This window comes from Oryzias latipes, chromosome 19 (assembly GCF_002234675.1).
Source record: "Oryzias latipes chromosome 19, ASM223467v1".
In the NCBI taxonomy this organism is placed as follows: domain Eukaryota; kingdom Metazoa; phylum Chordata; class Actinopteri; order Beloniformes; family Adrianichthyidae; genus Oryzias; species Oryzias latipes.
In genome coordinates, this window is record NC_019877.2 from 8,018,327 (window position 1) to 8,039,555 (window position 21,229).

At 37.8% G+C, this 21,229-nt stretch overlaps 2 protein-coding genes across 3 annotated transcripts; one reads left to right on the top strand and one right to left on the bottom strand.

Moving 5' to 3' along the window:
* Positions 1–66: 66 nt before the first annotated feature.
* On the bottom strand, positions 67–2,907 carry LOC101157892 (serine protease 27). The gene is made up of 6 exons (XM_004080497.3): positions 2,641–2,907; positions 2,360–2,475; positions 2,137–2,216; positions 1,154–1,425; positions 718–878; positions 67–571 (listed from the first exon to the last, which is right to left on the bottom strand). Exons 1-6 carry the CDS (start codon positions 2,681–2,683, stop codon positions 317–319), a joined length of 927 nt encoding a protein of 308 aa, XP_004080545.3. The 5' UTR covers positions 2,684–2,907; the 3' UTR covers positions 67–316.
* Positions 2,908–10,789: 7,882 nt separating this feature from the next.
* On the top strand, positions 10,790–17,151 carry LOC101158143 (paired box protein Pax-6). 2 transcript variants are annotated; one of them, XM_011488062.3, is made up of 8 exons: positions 10,790–10,954; positions 11,596–11,806; positions 11,923–12,120; positions 13,526–13,608; positions 13,687–13,843; positions 14,104–14,177; positions 15,309–15,441; positions 15,525–17,151. In XM_011488062.3, exons 2-8 carry the CDS (start codon positions 11,701–11,703, stop codon positions 15,623–15,625), a joined length of 852 nt encoding a protein of 283 aa, XP_011486364.1. In that variant the 5' UTR covers positions 10,790–10,954; positions 11,596–11,700; the 3' UTR covers positions 15,626–17,151. The 2 variants fall into 2 exon arrangements, with proteins under 2 accessions (XP_011486364.1, XP_011486365.1); XM_011488063.3 differs by having other exon boundaries at positions 11,604–11,806.
* Positions 17,152–21,229: the final 4,078 nt, after the last annotated feature.

The window sequence follows — 21,229 nt, forward strand, 5'->3', positions numbered from 1 at the left end:
AAAGATATTGTGTATAGTATGATAGAATATACATATACAGGATGGAGTATAAATGATAAAGCTGACTTTTAGGTTAAACAACATTTAATTGAAATGCAAAATGATCACAATTTATGATTTAGTACAAAACTATGAAATCTACTTTTAATCAAAGCTCATCATACAAAGCTGTCATTTAAAAAAACAAAACAAAATCATGATCTCATTTTGTTATGGCTTCTGGTGCACGTCAGATACAAGTAACATAATGTGACTATTAAAGGCCACCGAGGCAGAGATTTAGAGTTACCCTCAGGAATTAAGTTTTGATGGCAAATCATCTTTGAAGTAGAACCTGCAGTGTTAGCACAAAGCTAACCAGCAAAATAATGCTCCCACTCTGGATGTGATGGGCTCCTCCGTAGAGTTGAACCTCTGGTACGTTTTTCTTGATGAAGCTTGAGAAGGTGGTAAGCCTGGCGTACACGCCTGGCTTGTTTTGCTGAGCACAGCCGATCCCAAAGCTCACCACTCCGGCCTGCACCCAGGTCCCATTTGTCATCGGGCAGACCAAAGGCCCCCCTGAGTCACCCTGAGGAGATTACACAAACATTTAGATGCTAAAAAGGGTGCATTTTGGGACAAAATGCTCACAAAAAAAAGAAGAATCTATACAAAACTAAAGAAATTCCAGTTCTGTGATGTAAATAAACATGCAAACAGCTGATCAAATAATACCTGGCAGGAGTCCTTTCCGCCCGTCTGGTATCCAGCACAGATCATGTCACTCAGAATGTCCACCTGCTCTGTTGGATCTGAGAGGTACATCGCCTGACATGAACTCTGGGAGATGATTGGCACCTTCACTTCCTGTAGAGTCCCAGGTCTTGACAGAGGGACTGTGAAAGACACAAAAAATGTGTTTTTCCACCATTACTTGCTCTTAAGACAAAAAAAATTTTTTTTGACAAGATCCTCATAATGTTTGGACTATAAATGGAGACATTAACTTAGAGTTTAATTCTTTTTACTTTTTTTGTTTAAAACACAAAGAATAATAAACATTTGTTTTTAAATAAAGTTATATTTTCACACAAAAAAAAACACACTTTCATTTACTGACTAACAAAACAGACCTTATTAAATATTTGACATAATTTAATGAAAGTTTTACCATCTTCTTTGGTGTTGCCCCAGCCGGTTACGTAGCACTGCATGTCGGTAGAAAACTGGGTGTCAGACGAGGGCAAACACACAGGACTAGCATAATCCGACCAGGTTATGGGGGTGGACAGCTGCACCAGGGCCACATCTTGCCCCTTGTAAGACTCAACGTAGCTGGATGGGATCTCCACCCGGCTCACAGAATGAGACGACTCGTGCGGGTTATTACTTTGGGTCTGGTGCCGGCCAACGTAGACAATGTAGTTGCCCACGTCATATGTTCTTAAACGAAAGAAGAATGGGTTTAGTTCAAAAATGTCAAATCTTTACATGTTTTTGTGATAAAGGTCCCACTCCAATCATCCAATCATTTGATCTATTTTAAAAGTGTTTTCCAGTGCTCTTTTAATTTAAATCAGGCTAAATCCAAAAACCTGTGTCATTTTCTAGGACATAGTTTCTCTAGAGCGGCAGGAGTTCATCAGAATTTCATTCGAGTTGTGACTGTCGGTGCAGAATAAGCCCAACCTCTTCCCATCATCCATCTGTTTACATGCTCTCCTGCAAGCTTACAGCCTCTCCCACCCCCAACCAAACAGAAGTGGTTCAACAAAAATGGCGAGCAATATTGGAGCCATCCAGCCAGATGCCAGCTCGGACGAGCTATTTGTCCACGAGCACCAACAACACAGCTACAATGATATTCCAATGACATTTTTTCCATCTGCAGCTGATTTGCAACAATTTCAATTAGGACAAACTCAGAAATATAGTTTTAATCGGATTTTTATTTTTATAGATGTCCTCTATCATGAGAAAAATGCCACAAAAGCACAGTATTCATTTGGAGTGAGTCATTAAATTACATGACAGCTTAAATATCGATTTAAAAAAGAATATATTTGTCAAGATATCCGTCATAAAACTTGAAATTTGACAAAAGTATGTTCTGAGTAAAGGTATATTTAAGAGTTCTTTGGATAAATGTCTTACTTGGGGAAACAATGTGCTGCTGATAAGACCCAGTTCTGTGTGATGATGGAGCCTCCACAGATATGACCCTCAGTCTTTGTCTGGAGGCCCAAGGGGAGGAAAAAAAAAAACAATGAGTCACCTTATAATAATCACAGACAAACCTCACCTCAGCAGGTCAGCTATATCAACTGAAACCAGGCTTAAAGGGTGGACTATTATGTTAAAAGTGCGTGTTTGTTACCTGTATATCAACCTGCCATGGCCAAGCCCCTTCTTTGGCGTCCATCCCTCCCACAATCCTGTTCTCCATTAATGGAGGTCGACCACATTCTTGCGCGTGAGTAGTAGTCCAAAGTGCTTTAAAGACAACATTTCAAGTCAATCAAGAACCCTCCTTCAAAAGCAATATTTTAATAATATTTTAAAAAAAAAAAAGGTGCATTAAGGTACACAATGTACGGTGTTCAGGTCGAGTAACAAGAGGACAAGCAGGAGGAGACTAACGGTCGACTCGAAACTCACCTGTGACGCAGCAAAAAACCGAGCAAAAAAGGTTCCTCCACATTTTCTGTTACTTAATCTGCCAAAACGATTCCCAATCCCGATTCAAGACATTCGCCAACGAATTTAAATGTCAATTAAAAAAAGCTATAGTTACTCCTCGTTCAACTATTAAAAAAACTCCAGGTAAAGATTTTAGGTTGAAAAAAAATCCGGGTTCTCGCTTGTTTCCGACCTCACTCCAGATTGAAGACCGTCCCCTTCACCCCAAACTTTCAGCCCAAATCAGTTTCGATCAGAGAACTGCTTACCTGTGTGCTTCAGCCAATCAAAATGCACGCCCCGCCTCTTTTTTTTTTGTTTCATCAGCGCGAGCCAATCGAATTCTAGGACTGTACCAAGGACGATCAAATCACTTCTTTTTTTTTTTTTTTTTTTTTTTTTTTTAAATTTTTTTTTTTTTTTTTTTTTTTTTTTTTATTGAACTTTTCAAATACAAAACATACAAACTCCAGCAGAGGATGAATACACCACAAAATACAAATCAAATCACTTCTGCGACGTTAGGGAAATAAAATTATTGCAAATTACCTGACAAAACAGTCTTTGACATTTAAGTTAAAACGATACATAATACATAAGCTAATTTTTGTAAACATTAGATCTGTGTCATGTTTTTTAAACCTTACACTTCAAAAATGTGACTTTGGTCATTTTGCACACAAAGTACTTCTTCTGTAATCTATGTATAAATCTTGCACCTATAATATGCTTTCAAAACAAAACGAAAAATGTTAAATCTGATACAAAATTACATTCTAAAGTAAAATACATTCTTTTTTTTAAACTGTACAGAATTGTATATTTAAATTTTAGTTATTTCTATAATTTTCCAATACATATTTCAAACAAATCCAGCTTGAAAATACATGGCATTCCCTCCAAAGCCTTTCATAGAAGCTGAAGTGACATGTTTGATTTAGAACTATTTAAATCAATGAACAAAATCCATTTTTATTCCCAAGGAAAATAAAGTTTTGAAGTAATACATTTCAAGTATATTCAGCACAGAATTTCAAGCAAAGGTGTCAAGAAGATAAAAGCTAAAAAAAAAAGATGGAAACAGCTCTTACTTTGAAATTCTCTTTTCAAGTCTGTAATGATTTTTGACAAACAGGTGAGGAGTAAGCAATCTCTGCCTGGATTTGAGGGTAAAAGGACGCATACGTTTTTAGATAAAGTCTTAATTAAAGTCATCACAAGGGTAAAAACTGCTACTTTCAGTGTCAACCAACATTTAAATATAAGCAAAAACAAATAGTTATACTGTAATGATGTTTGTTGCTGAAAGTTTCCAGTGTAACCTGAAACTGACCTATTCAGCTGAAGCAAGGAAAAAATACAGGGTTCAAATGTCTTCCAGGAAATGTTAGTTAACTTACTGTAAAGGTCCCACACGGTAGCTCTGTAGCTATCACCATTTCAGTTTGCATTTATGCTAAATAGTATCATAATGATTAATTTTAACAAGACTGGATTCATGTCGTAAAAATTCAGTGTTTCCACACATTGGACTGGAATGTTGGACTAATCATTCTTTGCTGCCATCACATGTGTTGTCTGCTGTGATGTCACTAGGATGTTTTTACGTTTTAGTAATATAAACCTCTATCAGGTCTTTTTCATTGTCGATAAAATCAATTTATTTAATCTTGAAACAATTTTATAATTATTATAGATGGATTTGATTAATAAATGGCCTCAGATAGATTAATCTGGTTGGATTGAAGGAATATGAACCGAGTCGTCGATTAAGTCGATCAATTGCTACACCCCTACTAAAAAGCAAAACTGTATTGCAACAGAAATATACAGGAGAGCAAATGGCTTTCCATTGCCACATTTGCAGACACACAACCAGGTCAAGGGGTCAAAAACAACCCATTTCTGTAGTTGTGGGCACTGTGAGTGGATTTGTTATTAGTGTAAAGGCGGATCGATTATCAGTGTGTGCACACATCCCATTTCTTCTTTCTGTCCACGAATATGTCTGTCCCTCTTTTCCTCTCCTCCTTCCTTTCCTTGCTCTCTGTCTCTACCTCCCCCCCCCCCCCCCCATCCCTCTCTGCCCCAGGCAGTGTGTCTAGTTTCACAGAGCAATTGAAGGTGACAGGGACAGAGAGAGCGGGAGAGGGAGGGAGGGACAGAGGGAGGACACATCACAGTATCGCCCGGGGCTACACAACAGTACAGGAAGAGCAGGAGATGGGGGGGACAAAGAGAAAAGAGAGGAAAGACTCACAAAAGTAGTCATTGGAAAATCCATAAGCAGGTAATGTGACAAAGTTGCACAAAAAGAGTGGAAATGTGTGCTGGAGTGTGTCATTCGTGTGTCTGCTGGTCAGCAGATTATCACTTTTTTTTTGTCACTGGTAGCACTCCTGTGTGCGTGATGCCCCCCCCCCCCCCCCCCTCCATTCTACTCCTCTTCACTCATAATATATGAACACATTATTGGATCCAGTCAGGAGGAGCAATTATAATGCACTCCCGTTTGTTTTTATTTTAACAAGTTGATGAATATTTGCACTGGCATTGTAACCATGGTGACTGCCTCCACCGCCACTGCCTCCTCTCCACCCCTCGTCCACCTCCCCGTCCACATCCCCCCTTCAGCGCTGAAAAAGCAAGGGATGGTGGGAGGGAGAGGCAGAGAGAGGTGACAGGAATGAACTAACAAGATGCACTAAAAAAATGCATGTCCTGGAGCTACATGAATCTTTGCAGTGAAGCACGCGCCTCCTCACACACACTACTGCACTCAGCACGTCGGGATCACATAGGTTGAAGCGCATTCCTACAACTGGAACACAATAAGATGCAACTGCGATTTCTGAAAAACAAAAGTGTTAGCAGCTTGAGAACACAAGAGTGAAGAAGAGGGCGAAGGGATGTAGTAAAACCACCTCTCAAAGTCATGTCTGCAGTTTTATTACTCTAAAAAAGGAATAAAAACTTTCTCTCAGTTACTCTTACAACTCTTCACTAATAGACTTGAAGAAATTCAACAACTTAGATTCATTTCTTTGTTAAATCCTTACAACTAATTAAGAAATAAGAAGCTTAATGGGACAATGCACGGACAATCGTGACTTTATAACGTTGTTTTGGTACCTTGATGCTTTTTTTATTTTTAAAAATTCTTTTGTGCTATTATGTGAATAATTATTATGAATTTAAAATGGAAAGTTTATGCATAAAATGAAGTAAGATTCTACCCATTCCTTTTTTGAAAACCTTAACACTTTCTTACTATCAGGTATATTTAGCATCTATTTGATGCAAATATGCATCAAGTCACTTTGACTCCAAAATTACCTTAATTTAGCTTCTACTTGAAAGCAAAAACAGAGGTGTCATATTTTTTATAGCTGGAAATAAATTCAGGCGTCAATCAAGGAGTTAACTATTTAATTTTGAATTTGAAAATAAAAGGAAACCGATGAAGCCAATAAAAGTTTAAAATCACACTAACCTGTAAAATATGCTACAACATACGGTTTTGGTCCAACAGTAGGGAAAGTAAAAAAACAAGTGACATTCAAGAAGCCATTGTCTGTTAACAGATTCCGATTTAGCCTCTGTAATGCGTAATTTCTCTGGTTTCTCTAATTTGATGCTCTATGAGCTGATGATGTGCATTTTTGGATACCATCTTTTACTTGGAGACGTTTAAAGACCCACTCCTATAAAATTTTTGGTTTTGGCGTTTTTCACCTTATCTCTTGGTATTTTTCTTATGATGGAGGACAAATATAAAAGAATTAAGCTTAAAACTGCATTTGTGAATATTTCTTTATTAAAATTGTTGTGAATCAGGAGCAGATGAAAAAAGGCAGTTGAAAAAGGCCTGTCTGAGCCGGCATCTGGATCCAAACTGTACGGCTGGATAGCTCCAATGTTACTCGCCATTTTTGTTGCACCTGTAATCTTAGGTTGGGGGTGAGGGGGGCCTGTAAGCCAGCTGGAGAGAGTGTAAACAAAAGGGATAATGGGAAATGAAGGAAGGCTTGCTCTGCGCCAAAAATCCCGCCCACAACTCAGAGGTGAATTTTTAAGGAACGCCTGCCGCTCTGCAGAAACTATGTCCTGGAAAATGACAACTTTTTTGATTTTGCCTAAAAACAACTTAAATATATGTATAAAAAAGACCACTGGGAACACTTTGAAAACAGATCAAGAGATGATTGGAATGGAACTAATTTTTACAACTAGTATTTCTGTGATATTCTTTGTCAAATGTTGCAATATTTCATGCAAACATCTGATAATTTAAAGTTGGAACTGAAAGTTTTGGATGTGTTAAATATAAAATCACACAGATTTTAGAGTTTATTTGAATGTATGCTTCCCTTTGAAATCCCACATTCAAATGCCAGACTAAGTAATTATTATACTTAAGTCGGGTGTCTAAATGCATCTTCCGCCCCTGTTCTTTATACTATTTACCTTTGAACTTGTCAAGTCCTTTCCGTTCTCAGAGGCGCATCTCGAAGGAAAGTAACAGAGAAAGGGGGGGTTGGGTGCGGTGGGGGCAGCAGAGAAAGAATAGCAGAGTATGAAAGAGAGAGGGAACGACAGAGAGAAAGGGAGCGCAAAGTCTTGTCAACCGGAAATAAAACAAGCTGGCACCCTCCCCATCCCCAAGCCCCTACACCCACCCCAAAGTCACATACTTCCTCCTAACGCTTTCCTTCTCTCCTGTCTGCCTCCCTGCTTCCATCTTTCATCTCTCTTTTGCTGTAAAGATATATTTAAACTGTGGTTCTACTCCGCTTTTCCCTCTACCAAACATGCTGTCATACCTGCGTCATGGCTTACACCTCACATCAGACCTTTGGTGTAAGCTTTACTGAGATGCTTCAGGCCCAGAGAACGCTTTTGTTCGGTGATGCATCACTTTCAGCAAAAGAAGGAAAATGACACCTGTGTGGAACAATACCTAAAGCTGCTTTAATAAACACACGTTTAAGAACAGCACCGGCTTTGTGAATATGGTGTCAGATTGCTGCTTGTTGTCGTGGGTAAGCTGATTCCCAGCATAAAATGCTAGCTAAGACCCTTCTGTGGGGATTTGTTTGGGTGTAATTTACATTTTGGTAAGTGAAGGGTTTAAATCTTTCATCATCATCATCATCATCATCATCATCGTGAAAAAATTTAAATTCTCAACTGTATAAAACAACAAAAATGGCTTTCTTGAAATTTTTTAATCAGAAAGAACTCCAACTCCATTCAGGGGCCCCAGCTTATCTCTGAAAAAAAAAAGACACACAAAAGGTAAAAAATAAAAATAAAAAAAACACTGCATTTAGTTTCATTATTGTTTTCCAAGTATTTAGTCATAGAATTCACAACAATATATTCATAACCTGCAATTATAGATAACAATTAACTTAAATACAGGAAGGAAAGATGAACTGGAGCTAACATTTTGTAAATTAACAAATTCTTTAGAACAAAGTTTGCTTCATATAAAAAGAAGTAGTCTTAAAATAGGAAAAGAAAAAAAAAACACTGAAAAACACAAATCTTAACAAGAAAATCAGTTGAAAGTAGTAAAATTATCTGTTAATGTAGCAAGTACTTTTTACTTAACAAGAAATCTGGTAATAATATATCAAATCTAGAGACAAGGAGTTCCACACAAGCATTTAAAAGAGAAAAATGAGCTAAAAAAGAATCCCCGCTACTAAAAATTGAATGTTATAAATCCCAATAATAAGAATATTTGCTCATTCTAAGCAAGTGGTTTGCAATTTTTTCAATTTTATGTACTTAATTGTTGCTAATTTTGATTACAGTGAAGAAAACTAGTACAATAAGTGGAAATTAATAATAATAAAAAAGAGAATATGATCTTACTGCAAGTTGGCCTATCTTAATTAATCCTCTTACAATTTAAAACCACCACTTATTCTTAGATCATAAATCTAAATTTTTGTTTTACAAAATAATGACAATAAATGACAGTCAAAGCCTTAAAATAACATACTTAAAATTCAACCCAAAATTATAGAGAAATGTGAGTTTTTTTTAATTCATAAATCAAATTGTCTATTGATGGATCAAAAGGATTTCGACTCATCTTAATAATAATTTCCTTTTTTCTAGATCCCAGCTCTTAACGACACAAAACACTCTCAACTGTGCTGATTTTGAAAAAAGTTTGGAAAGTTGTAGAGCAAACATAATTGATAATAAAAAATCTTTTCATTTTGTACTGAAACTTTTTTGTTTTAAAGAAGTAGCTCCTGGGTAAAAACAGGTCCTTCTCAAGAATCCTGCTATGAAGATTGATTTGTGCTTCTGGTCAATGTCGTTCTAAACAACATGGGATTCATGCCCTTAAACAAGTTTTAGCACTCTATAAAGCAGACTTTTCTCTTTATTGTCTGTGATTTTCTGGTTTCTTCAGCCTCTAACACAGAATGGCAGTGGCCTAATATTTGCAAACATTAGTTTTGCCAATTCACGCCTGAAGCTCTTCACAAGACTTATGTGCTGGTTTGTTTTTCTCAAACATTCACCATTCTCCATTGACTTCTGGTATTTAGCTTTTTGATGATGCCGCATCTGAGAGTTGGCATGGAAACTTTGATTATTCAACTTTTATTTATTATGTGATTTCTGAGAAACATTTTGCATGTCAGCCAATCTAATCGAACAAACGGGAATTTTAGGGACATTTTTTAATTTTTAAAGCAACATAAAATTAAAGTTAGCTTCTTTCCACTTTCTTTCAAGCAATTAATCAAACTCTTTTTTACAATCATTGCATTTAATGGAGTCAATGTGTGAAGTGTGTGTTCTATAAGTGCAAATATATCTATTTATGATTAATAATGTCAAAAAGGTATCATCATTTTATTTATTTCTTTTATAATGAATTTATGAATTAAGAGCTTAAATAAATTTGATATATCGATGTACTTTTTTCACCTCTTTTGTCTCTTTCCTATATTTTATTGCTAAATTTAAACCAATCAGTCAAAATGGAAACAAATCTATACTTTAGAAAAGAATATTTATCATCAATATTTGCCTGGAATATTTAGTTTGAGTGAAAGAAAATAGATTTTTACTGTTCAGGTCATTATACATCAGAGTTGGAGCTCTATAATCTATAATATATAATTATTAATATATAATTAGGTTGAAGGTAGGGGGCAATTAACCACACTTACTTCCAGGGTCAATCTAAAATGATCAACATGCAAGGTTAACAGACAGACAGGAAGCTGAAAAATATTACATTAAAGGATTGAATATCCTTTACTATAATTAGTATGAAAATCTGACATTTAACAAATTCAATAAAAAAAAAAAACTTTGTTAAAAACAAAACTTTTTTTTAATTAGAACAAAGCTGTTTTCAAAAAGTTTAAAAAATTATATTTTAGATAAAAATAAACATAAAAAAATTAGAAATTAATCGGGTTGTAACAATCAATCGACTGAATTGATGCATTGACCATACAGTGTGGTAGAATGTTGTGTAGAAACAGCAGTGGGCTTAACTTCTGGAAATTAAAATGTGAATAGATTTGACATTAATTCTTGTCTACTTGTTTGCTTGTACACATGTTTAAATTACACTTGATTATCTTGCAAGAAAAACAAGAAATCTGGAAAACGTCACCTGCACTGTTCAGTTTCCTGGTGTTTATCTCTGTGTCTCACTGGTTGAATTTTATGTTGAAGATGTCCTGAATCTATTGTAGGTCAGTGAATCGGATCGTTCAAAATGAACCAATATCGACCATTCAAATTATGATATGAATCGAATAGTTGTCAAAATGACTCGTCACACCCTTAATCTGTAATTTATGAATAAAATCAAACTCCATCATCTATTTATCATCCACTTTCTTTCCATTATCTGTGTTTTCTGCTCCACTCTCTCGGCCTTCCCTCCTACTCTCGCTGGCATTAAGTTCAAACTTGACACTGATGTTGACTCACTTTGTCACCCCTCGGTGGCTCCCTCTTCCTTTCTCTCTTTCTCTTTCTCTTTCTCCCTCCCCATCGCTCGGAGGACACGAGCGCCCGCAGACGCATTTCTCTCCAGAGCCACCCCCGACCCCCCCCACCCCCACCCCCCTCTTTCACTCTATCTCACCCTGTCCAACTCTCTTCATCTCTCTCCTACTCTCTCCTTTACACACACAGTATTGTCAACAAAGCTCCAGAACAAGGGACGTTGGGGGAATTAAGGTCCACAGAGGAGGAGAGTAACAAGCGGGGACCCCTGCATCCTTCCACCAGGACTCTCGTAAGTTTTCAAAAATCAGTGTTTTGAGGGTGGTTTTTTTTTGATGATTTTACTCTGAAGGACGGCTGTTTGAGTTCCTATTTTGTGACGTTAAATGTTCTGAATTTAGTCAAAAGTGTTTGTGCCCTATTTAAAACACACAGTTTGACCTTTGACATTGTGCGGCAGCTCTTAGAAATTCAGCTGCCGTCACCTTCCTCGGTAAAGTGTGCCCTTATATGTAGATTTTGATGCCTACATGGAATCCATCAATGCACATTTTCACCTGTATAAGTTTATATTTCTTGGGAAAAAAACACCCAAAGACACTGCATTAAAATGTGTGATCCCGTCTGCAGCAGCAGAGAGGTTCAGTCTAATTTGGGTGCGCGTGCATGCATGCGTGGGTTTAGCGGTAAAAACAAAGCTAAAAAGCGAATAAAATGCTTTTCGAAGTGGCTTCTAATGTTTCTTCACTCCCGGTGGTATACTAGCATGGCAATGTATAACACACACACGTTAGGACAGCGAGCATGTAACTAACTCCATTTATGTCTGTCATCGTGAGGCTAATTCACCACAATGCCAACCATGTGTGAACTCATGCGATATGAACCCCTCCTTCTTTTTCCATTTGCTCCCCTCTTCGAAATGGATTGGAGGATCCAAGGAGGCAGACGGGAGTGGAGGTGACAGTAAACAGGGGGCAAGAACACACGAGACGGGACTCCTTTATCGCTCTTCATGGTGGTTGGGATACCCGTAGTATGTATGAGAAGTTAACCATGCTGAACCTGCAGAGTGGCTCGAACTGGAGTGGGCCTAACAACTGGTACCATGACCCCACCGGCGTTCAAACGCAACATAGCTCAGGTGAGATCATGCCTGCAGCATAATGAGCTGATGAAGATCACACAATTTAAAGGAACAGATTCTGAAGTATCAGTTCTCAAAAGTTGCAGAAATTGTTGTCTCTTTCCTGCTGACAGTGTCTCAAGGCTGTCTGCTGGACACAGAGGGCAGCATGGGAGGTGAAACAGGGGGAGGAGGATCGGGCAGAGGAGGAGGAGGAGTCCCTGTGGAGAGGGACGAGGGCGAGGAGTCTCAGCTGAGGCTGCAGCTCAAGAGGAAGCTGCAGAGGAACAGGACCAGCTTTACACAGGAACAGATCGAGGCTCTGGAGAAAGGTCAGTCCACTCAAGCACGCACACGGCTCTCTCCATCGCTGTTTCAGCCAATCGCTGCCCTCCAAACCAGACAGCGGCGTGTCATGACGCAGCTTGTCCTGCTCCCCCCACTGTGACAACACCTTTATTAACAGGTTAAAGTCTTTACACCTTGTTTGCAGCTTTCTGTCAGACGGCAAACAGACAATTAAGCAGCAAGCAGATTTAGGCTGTTTATATTTCATGAAGCTCGGATGTGTATCAATCCCTTTGGGGTAGATTAAGCACAACTACGATCGCTTCCAGAATATTATTCAATTATCCGCAATCTTGAGTCCGAAAACATTCCCGATCTGCTCCAAAAAAGCCCCGGGCAGCTTGCACAGCAGAGTTTTGATAATGCATCATTATTGTGGCAGCATTATGCAGTAAAGATCTGGCTCTTGTAGTCCTGCATCCACACAGAGGGATCAGAGAGTTACCCTTGACTGGATGTGGCTGCAGAAGGGCCTTGAGCTAAATAAGAACGCAATGTCCACTGTGCAGCCAAGTGGAAACGTATCACTGTGGTCACTCCGTGCAAATGACATTAATGAGGTACACTGACCTCAGTGCACAGCCAAAGCACAATAACAATCATGTGTTGACACACACGCCAATTATAACCAAGCCAATTAGAACAATTTGTCAGACAGATTTATTATAGAAAGCTGTCCTTATTTTTTCATCAACCGCATGTTAGCAGAAGTTTAGAGTCTGGTCAGCAATAAATGCAAATTTATGGACACTTCTGAGGAAATCATGCGCTAGAAATTTGTAGTTTGTTAAAGTGATCGTACAGCTGTGGTGAGTTCTTTTCATTAACATGACTGACTACGATTCGGTGGCTAAGCATGTTCAACTCGACAACAACAGAAATGTCAGCACCATGTCAATTTTAAATGAGCTCCCGATTCTCAGAAAGTACAGGTCTTCCTGGTATGAAGTGACTGCACCTCCACCCGGCATTGTTCCGGCTGTGATGGAGCGGGCGAGGGGCTAACAGTGATAATACCCCCCAACAAAGCTGTAACAAAAGATGAGAAGATTCAAAGCTGAGGAGTTCTCCGCTGTGTGGAAGTTAACCAGCACTCTGGAATAAAGTGCTTAGGCAGCTTTTCAACTCCAATCCTTTCATTTGAACTTTCTGCGTGTTCCCTAACGGTAAATAATTTATACAAAGTGCAACAGATAAATATTTCAAAAAGGGTTGTAAGGATACAGTTCAGCTTTGTGGATTTATGTGCTTCCCAGAGTGATAATTAGTAACTCTGGTATCAAAGGGTAATTACACAAAGGGAAAAATCAGAACATTTGATTAAAAAAATATGTGATATTTGTCAGCTTTTTGTGTTGGTTTGTTCATTGTCAATGTTTGGTTCCTCAGAGTTTGAACGGACACATTACCCAGATGTTTTTGCGAGGGAGAGATTAGCAAACAAGATAGATTTACCTGAGGCCAGGATACAGGTAAAAAAAAAAAACTTTGATCACACATGTTCTCCACACTGTAGATCGGGAAACAATGACCAGGCCTCTGATTGACAGGTGTGGTTTTCCAACCGGAGAGCCAAGTGGAGGAGGGAGGAGAAGCTGCGCAACCAAAGGCGATCAGGTGGTGTAACTTCCTGTTCACAGAGCCAAGCCCCTCTGAGCACCTCCTTCAGCACATCAGTTTATCATCAGCAGCACGGCAGCAGTTCAGGTATCTGTTTACTGAGATTCATCAGCCTTCATTTGCTGAACATTCAGCTCATGTTAATCCAAGCGGCTTCCGTTTGCATAATTTACACATAGAGTGACAAGAATATTTTAGTAGGTTAGAACTATAAATTTGGGAAGTTGAAGGCATCAGAGCATCTCCACTAAAGTGCATCCATATCACAAATCTCTCCTCACATGCGAGGAGACGCATGTGTTTGTGCTCCCTGTCTGACTGCGAGCTGTGTGTCTCTCTCTCTCCAGGGTCCATGTTGAGTCAGGCTGAGTCGCCCCTGCCTAGCTACAGCTCGCTGTCTGTTTTCTCATCCGGAGTCCAGGTTGGACTTTCATTATTCATCATTCATCATCACCTACATAAACTATTTCAAACAAATAACCCCCACAGAGCAAAATCGGAGTGAGATCATCAAGGCTTCTAACATTTACAACAGCAATGAATGGCTTAATATCACTTCTGTTGCACCTTATTGCCATATATTAAACACAACAGTTTTTAGTATTTATATTTTTTATTGCAGCAAAGAGAACAAACAGCATTTTAAGCTTAAATAATGCAGCACCGGTTGTTTCTAGCAAGTTTGCATCAGTAAAAGGTAGATGTCACAGATTGCGGCCTTTGCACACTCATCATCATGTAGAGCTCAAGTCCCATCTTTCAAATTCTAAATAAAAAAATACAGAAATTTCTGAATATTAGCTACGTGCTTTAACTAAAAAAACTATCAGTGAATTTTTTTAAATTGGAGAAATTGGAATAACGTAGGGTTTAGTTGTAAAGAAATATAGAAAAAGTGATCTGTAAATGTAAAATGAGTTGTTTTTAATGATTGACTGAAATGTTTAAAAGTCTGTTTATTTCAACAATATTGTTTATTATTTTAAACTTCTATATATTTTCAAACATTTACAATCTAGTGTTTCTTTTCTATTTAAAATGCAATTTAAAAAAATTATTTAGAACGATGATGTGCAGTTTTCTACACATCACTTAAACAAGTGCAAAAATAAGCATTGAATTAATATTTTTTAAAGTAACTTTAAAATTATGAGACAGAAATCCTATTTCTTGCATTTTGGATTGACACCGTTTCTCATTTTTTTTAACCAAAAGTTATTACTTAATTTGGGATTTTAATTATTTGTCAGATTTAATTTGAAAAGCTGGACTTGTTTGACAATAAATATTTGAAACCAAATTTTTTTTTATATAAAAATGTTTCTGATTGTTTTCTTTTTTGCGGTTTTTCAGTTAAATTGGAAGAGTAAACCAGAGAATCTGCTCTCCAGCAATGTTTTAGCGCCCCCATGTGGTTTGAATTGAAAATCTTCAAAATGCCTTTAGCAGAACACATCTATGTAATCTATGTTAATTTACAAATGGTAATGCAATCATGTTTTGTGATAGTTTAACTTTCATCTTTCTTCTCCTTCCTTTCTACATCTATCAGTCAATTCCTCCTCAGTCGGCCTCCTCTTACTCCTGCATGTTGCCTCCATCCCCCTCTGCACCTCGCAGCTTTGACTCATCGCCGTACTCCTCTCCTCATCTGCAGACTCCGCCCTCAGCCAATCCCAACACAGGTGGGTTCACTAGTAAAAGAGGTGAGAGTTTATCATCCTTGGAAGGTGGAGGATCTCACTGATTCCTTCCTTTTCTCTCTCAGGACTCATATCTCCTGGCGTGTCAGTGCCAGTGCAGGTCCCAGGAACCGAGCCGCAGAGCATGAGTCAGAACCTGGGTCAGTACTGGGCCAGATTACAGTGAGCACTAGACTAAGAAAAGAGGATAGGGAGAGAAGGGGGCGTGTAAAAATCTGTGTCATTAAAACAAACAAAAAATGGACACAAGTGTTCAGACTGAGCTGTGAAAGAGCCTTGATGGGTTGCTCACCAGGAAATGAAATTAATGTTTACAAATTCAATCAAAAGCAGCTTTGGTTGCATTTAGCACCTCTCTGGTCATGCTGGTTCTCCTTCTGAGATGTGTGCAAAGAAAGAGGTTTGGGACAGAAAGAGGGTCAATCTTGAATCAAGCTGTGAGGATGCACAAATACTGTTTTTTTTAGGCTTTAATAATTAAAATGTTTTTAGACTTAATCTTTCTTTAAATTTCCTTGGAAAAGATTCGAGAAAGTTTGAATTCTAAAAGAGATTACATTTGTAATCTAAGATTACATTTGTAATGATGGTGGGGACCAGCAGGTGGCAGGAGTGTTCCTGTTACTTGACCAGCTCTGTGGCATTGAGAAAGCTCGCTTGTTCCCCTTAACAGAAGTGCAAAGGATACTGTGAAGATTTTGGACTTGCTTATGGCAATCACTTGTACAAAAACTAAAAAAAATAAAATAAAATAAAAAAACAACATAAATAGTGGACATCCTGCCAAAAAAAAAAATACACAGACGGCATATTTTTGTACAGACATCTGTGTATGAAGATTACTGTTCTAATAAGAGGGAAGAATGTAGCAATGTTATTGGCTCCACCCTCCAAAACTGTGAATCAAGAAACATTAACCTCTCAAGACCCTAGCTAACCCGCTACACACAAAGTCACAAGACCCCAGTCAAGCAGAATGAACTACTGTGGTAATATAACCCAAAATGTGAAGTACACATGAGGATGCCAGGTCTTTAGAGGTTTATTTAGATCAAATGTTACAAATTTACAGATTTTTTTGTCAAAATCGGGAATAAAATCCATTTATTAACTCTTTTATGACAGGTAATACTCACCAAGATAGGCACAGATTTTCTTTTTTTTTTAACTCTTCTACATTTACATCAATGACAAACAGCAAACAGCACTTTTCCACCTGCCAGTGACAATCAAGAAGCCTTGCACACTGAGAAACAGCCACCGATTGCACTCTTGAGACCGACAATCAAACCGGAGGAGGAGGAAATCAATGTCAGTTAAAACTGTGAAACCACTGTGACACTGTCTTTAAAACAGCAATGATTTTACTAGCGTTGCATGACCAAATGGAAGCCGCTCGCGACAATCAGCTCAACGCAGAAAGATATCAAATATTGTACAGAGGTCTTTATTGTACTTTGCAGCATTTGACGCTTTGCTCACTTTCCTCTAAAATGCAGGTTCTGTTCATGCATCTCCCGCCTGGTGTCTTTCAGCTCTTATTTATTTGTCTTTTAACTCATACACGAGTCATTTGTGTTGTTTCTGTTGTCACGTGTTGTGTTAGTACTGTATAGCTACCAAGAGTCAACCCTTTTTGTGAAGGCCTTGGATCCCTTTAATGAAAATAAAACTCTGTGTAACAAACTCAAATCTGTTTTTGTTGTTGTTCTATACCAGCAGTATTATCCGGCATATGAAAGATAATTATGATGCAAAACCAAAATGCAGTTCATGTAATGTAACTCCCAGTAATATGCTTTTTATTAATTTCAACCTTTTTTGGAGATTCCTCAGCAGGGGCACTGCTAAGAAGTTCAGGGTCTCTAGGCAAACATTCCCAAAAGGCCCCCTACGACAAGGGTATCCTCTTATATAATTAATTAAACAGCAACAGAAAAAATAATTCAAATTAAAAACTTTAATCCTATAGAGAAACCATGGACTATTTATTTTAGGTGGTTAAAATCGGCTGGGAAAAAATGTTGTCATCATAATTTGTATTAATCAAATTTATTTCAAACATGTAAATGATTATAAAACAATCTATATGATGCAAACCGATAGATGATAATAATAATAATAAAACCTACAACAATAATAGCGTAGCAGTAATACAAAACATGTTTGAAAGGAGCAGGCAGAAGCTTGACTTATTGAAGCCTGCCCCTAAAACAAAAAAGAAACAAAATACAAATAATAATAATAGAAAAACGAAAAGAAAAGAAAAGAAAGAAAAATAGATAGTAATGAGGATAAAATACACGAATACATGAAAATAATTAATAATTAATAACCTCTTGGGACTTCAAGGGTTAGAAAACAATAGAAACTTGGAAAAGCATGAAAAATGTGCCAGTTGGAAGCTTGGTAAAGCACACAATTTAAATTTAATGTTGATTGGCCCCCAGGGGCCCAGTTCTGACCAAAGGCCCTCCAAGCACTTGCTTCTTTCACCTTTTGGCAAGCAAAACCTCTAAGAACCTTGAAGCACAATAAGAAAACGTAATAAACAAGTAACATTTTTTGAGTTGATATGATCAATATTTGCTGTGCATTCCTGTGTGGCTCTATACTCTGTTTTCACCCAGCTGTGGCTGGGACAGGCTCCAGCAGCCCAGTGACACCAAGAGGCAATTGGCGAGTTAAGAAAATGAATAGATGGACATTAAATAATAGAAAAGTGTTCATTTTTGCATCAGACTTTTGCTGATCATGTCAGCTTTGTTTAAATTTGTTTTCATTCATCTACAGCTGCTGTTAGAGTCAAAACCATCTATGTTTTTGGGACTTTGAGCATCTGCTGCTGGATCTTGAAAAATGAATGGTGAGAAATAGAGTTTGTGACGTTGAATGCATGTTTATTTTATTTACTTTATTTGCAGAACGTCAAACATTGCATAAAGAAGAATTAGAAAAGGTACAAGAACAACAAACAAAGGAGACATAACACAGAAGGGGATTGTACTCACAGTTACAGAAAGATACAAAGGCGTCGTCAGAAAGCTTAGCTTTAGGGTGAGAGCTTCTGGAAAAAGTCAAAACACGCTTCAATTTACTCAAACAGGGAAATAAGGTTTTGCTGTGCATTAATTTATACCAATAAAGATGATATTTTGTAAGGAGAATGACAATATTTATTACATAAAATGTATTACTCTCTACTTTAGCCATTGACTGCAAGTGTAGACAGCACCATGCTGAAACCAGAGGTCCTCAGGAAGCAGTGTTTGGTCCAAGTCGGCCTGATTCATCATTTTTAATGACAACCACTCTCGCCAATCAGGAGTGAGCTTGTTGGAAATCCCCTCCCCTACCACTAAATCTGTCAAGAAAATGCTTTGAGCGTTCGACGTGGGACCTATATGTGTGCTTTGTTGTACTGCTATCATGGCATGCTGTATGTTATACTGTTTGCACTCTTTGTTTTTCTTATCTGAGATGCACCACCTGCCAACACTAAGTCAAATTCTTCGTTCTGTAAAGTGCGCTCTGCAGAACCTGGCAATAAAGCTTTTCTGATTCTGATTCTAGTTTTACTGAGGCCATCTGATTGGTCAGTTTATAACTTGAATAACTTCTGAAAAACAATATTCCAAAAATTATTAGGACTAGCAAGAACATGTTAAAAAGGTATTGGAGCAAAAATAGTTGTTTTGATGAATGAAAATTCTGAGTAAAAGCTGGTTATTTCTCTATAGAAGTCTAGGGGATTTTGGCTTCTTGGAACCAGTGGACGTACCTCCTATTTGGAACGCGAGGGGGGAGTCTGTTCAGTCCAGTCCTTATATAACGTCACAGTTTTATACCTATTAGTGTATGTCAGAGTAGAGGAGTGTGGTGTTACCTTTTAAGGAGACACTTTTGCCCCCTATAACTAAATTTCACACTTCATCCTCGTGTCAATGACATAGCCTACATTTCCTTTGATAAAACCACAAAGATGCTTTAATTACACCTGGATTGCAGCTTTTTAAAATTTCCCCACCCATGGTCCACTATAAATGCTCAGTAGCGGATGTTTCCAAAAGGTCGCAATGTCTAGCGTACGTGACTGAAACCGGCCAGCCATTAGCGGAGCTGCATTTTGCGCTAATGGCATGACTCACATGGGCCCTAGAGGATGGGTAGAAATTAAAGACCACAGAAGTGGAAGAGGGGGATGGGGCCAGGCAGAAAGATAACACCAGTTATGCTTTGCAGCCTAAATAAAAATGGCGTCCCACCAATATAATGGCTCTCTGAGATGAGATGGAAGATGTCAGAGCGCTCCAGCTTAATGCAGCGTCAACAGGCCTCCTTACATGCTTGATTTGAACATCTTGTTGAAGATTATAACTGCTTTGCATATAAATGATAAATAGCTCCAAGCTGACGTTGCTGTAAAGTTCACTTTGTAAATTTATTTGGCAAAAAAATGGTTCTGATGCTGCAAGCTTCAAACCTGACCCTGCTTTTTAGATGAAAAGCTAAAAAGTGATATACAGCTGTAGAGCTATGACAGAAATAAACAAAAGCCTCTTTATTTAGAGCATTACATCACTGGGACAATGGCGTTTGATTTGCAGGAAAAAGCTCTCACTTCATTTAGACATTTTTTCACATACTGTTCAACGGTTTTTGTGTGTGTGGTTCTTTTTTCCAGAAGACCTTTGACTTTTGACCACAAGATCTAATCAGTTTCTACTAAAGTTCAAATGGAAGTTTATGCCAAACCCCTCAAAGCATTCCTGGACCATTATTTCATTCTGTTCCAGTTTAAAAGACAATTAGGTTAAATAACATTTAAAATGTAAAATCTACATATTTTTTATTTATTTCACAATAAAGGAAAACAGCTAATTATGATGGTTCTACATTTAACGGAAGACTTATTGTCTGACCGATACAGCAGAGCCGTGGTGAGGAGAACTACTTTGTGTTAATATGCTAGGACTCAAAATAAAACTAACTTTTTTTTTCTTTTTTATCTTGGCACCAATTAAAAACGACAGTTAGGTTAAGTAACACCCCTTGTGCTATCTTAGATGACCCCACCCTTACATTGACGTGTTCTTCCTACCATGACAAAGGTGGATAAAGGTGGAACGATTTAATGTAATCCATGGACACCAGTGAGGATCACAAATCATCGAAGAAAAAAGGTTCAGCGCACTGTTTAGTGGGTCTAGATGACCCAACTCCCAATGTTAAAGTGCCTAGGATAGCACAAGGGTTAAATTGTAAAAAGTATAAATTTTTTCATTTATTTCACAATAAAAGACTTCTTCTGTACTAGCTAAAACAGCTAAATATAGGGGTGTAACAATTATTCAACTAAAATAATGAACTGATTTATATTTCAATGATCCAACCAGATCAATCTGTCGGAGGCAAGTTGCTTATCAAATCGATCTACACCATTATAAAATTGTTTCAAAATAAAATAAATCAATTATTTCCATATAAGGAAATGCTACTTGGATTAAGGCACGGTAGATTTTCTTTTTTTTTTTTTACTATGTTCCTTTTGTATTATTTTGATGTGGAAAAACAACTGTGGGCTGAACTTGATGAAACTGAAATGTGAATGGATTTGACGTAATTCTTGGTTACGATGTTTGTTTGTTTGAACACATATTTAATTTACACTTGATTATCAGAAAAACAAGGAATCTGGAAAACTTCACCTGCACTGTTCAGTATCTAGATATTTATCTCTGGGTCACAGTGGTTGAAGTTTTGGCCAAAG

Excerpts from the sequence above, each read along its gene's own strand:
- LOC101157892 (XM_004080497.3), bottom strand. The coding sequence starts at position 2,683 with ATGTGGAGGAACCTTTTTTGCTCGGTTTTTTGCTGCGTCACAG. Across the intron at positions 2,476-2,640 it reads GGTTTTTTGCTGCGTCACAG|CACTTTGGACTACTACTCAC; the intron begins GTGAGTTTCGAG and ends TTGTCTTTAAAG. Across the intron at positions 879-1,153 it reads GGGCAACACCAAAGAAGATG|TCCCTCTGTCAAGACCTGGG; the intron begins GTAAAACTTTCA and ends TGTCTTTCACAG.
- LOC101158143 (XM_011488062.3), top strand. The coding sequence starts at position 11,701 with ATGTATGAGAAGTTAACCATGCTGAACCTGCAGAGTGGCTCGAACTGG. Across the intron at positions 13,844-14,103 it reads GCAGCACGGCAGCAGTTCAG|GGTCCATGTTGAGTCAGGCT; the intron begins GTATCTGTTTAC and ends CTCTCTCTCCAG. Across the intron at positions 14,178-15,308 it reads TTTTCTCATCCGGAGTCCAG|TCAATTCCTCCTCAGTCGGC; the intron begins GTTGGACTTTCA and ends TACATCTATCAG.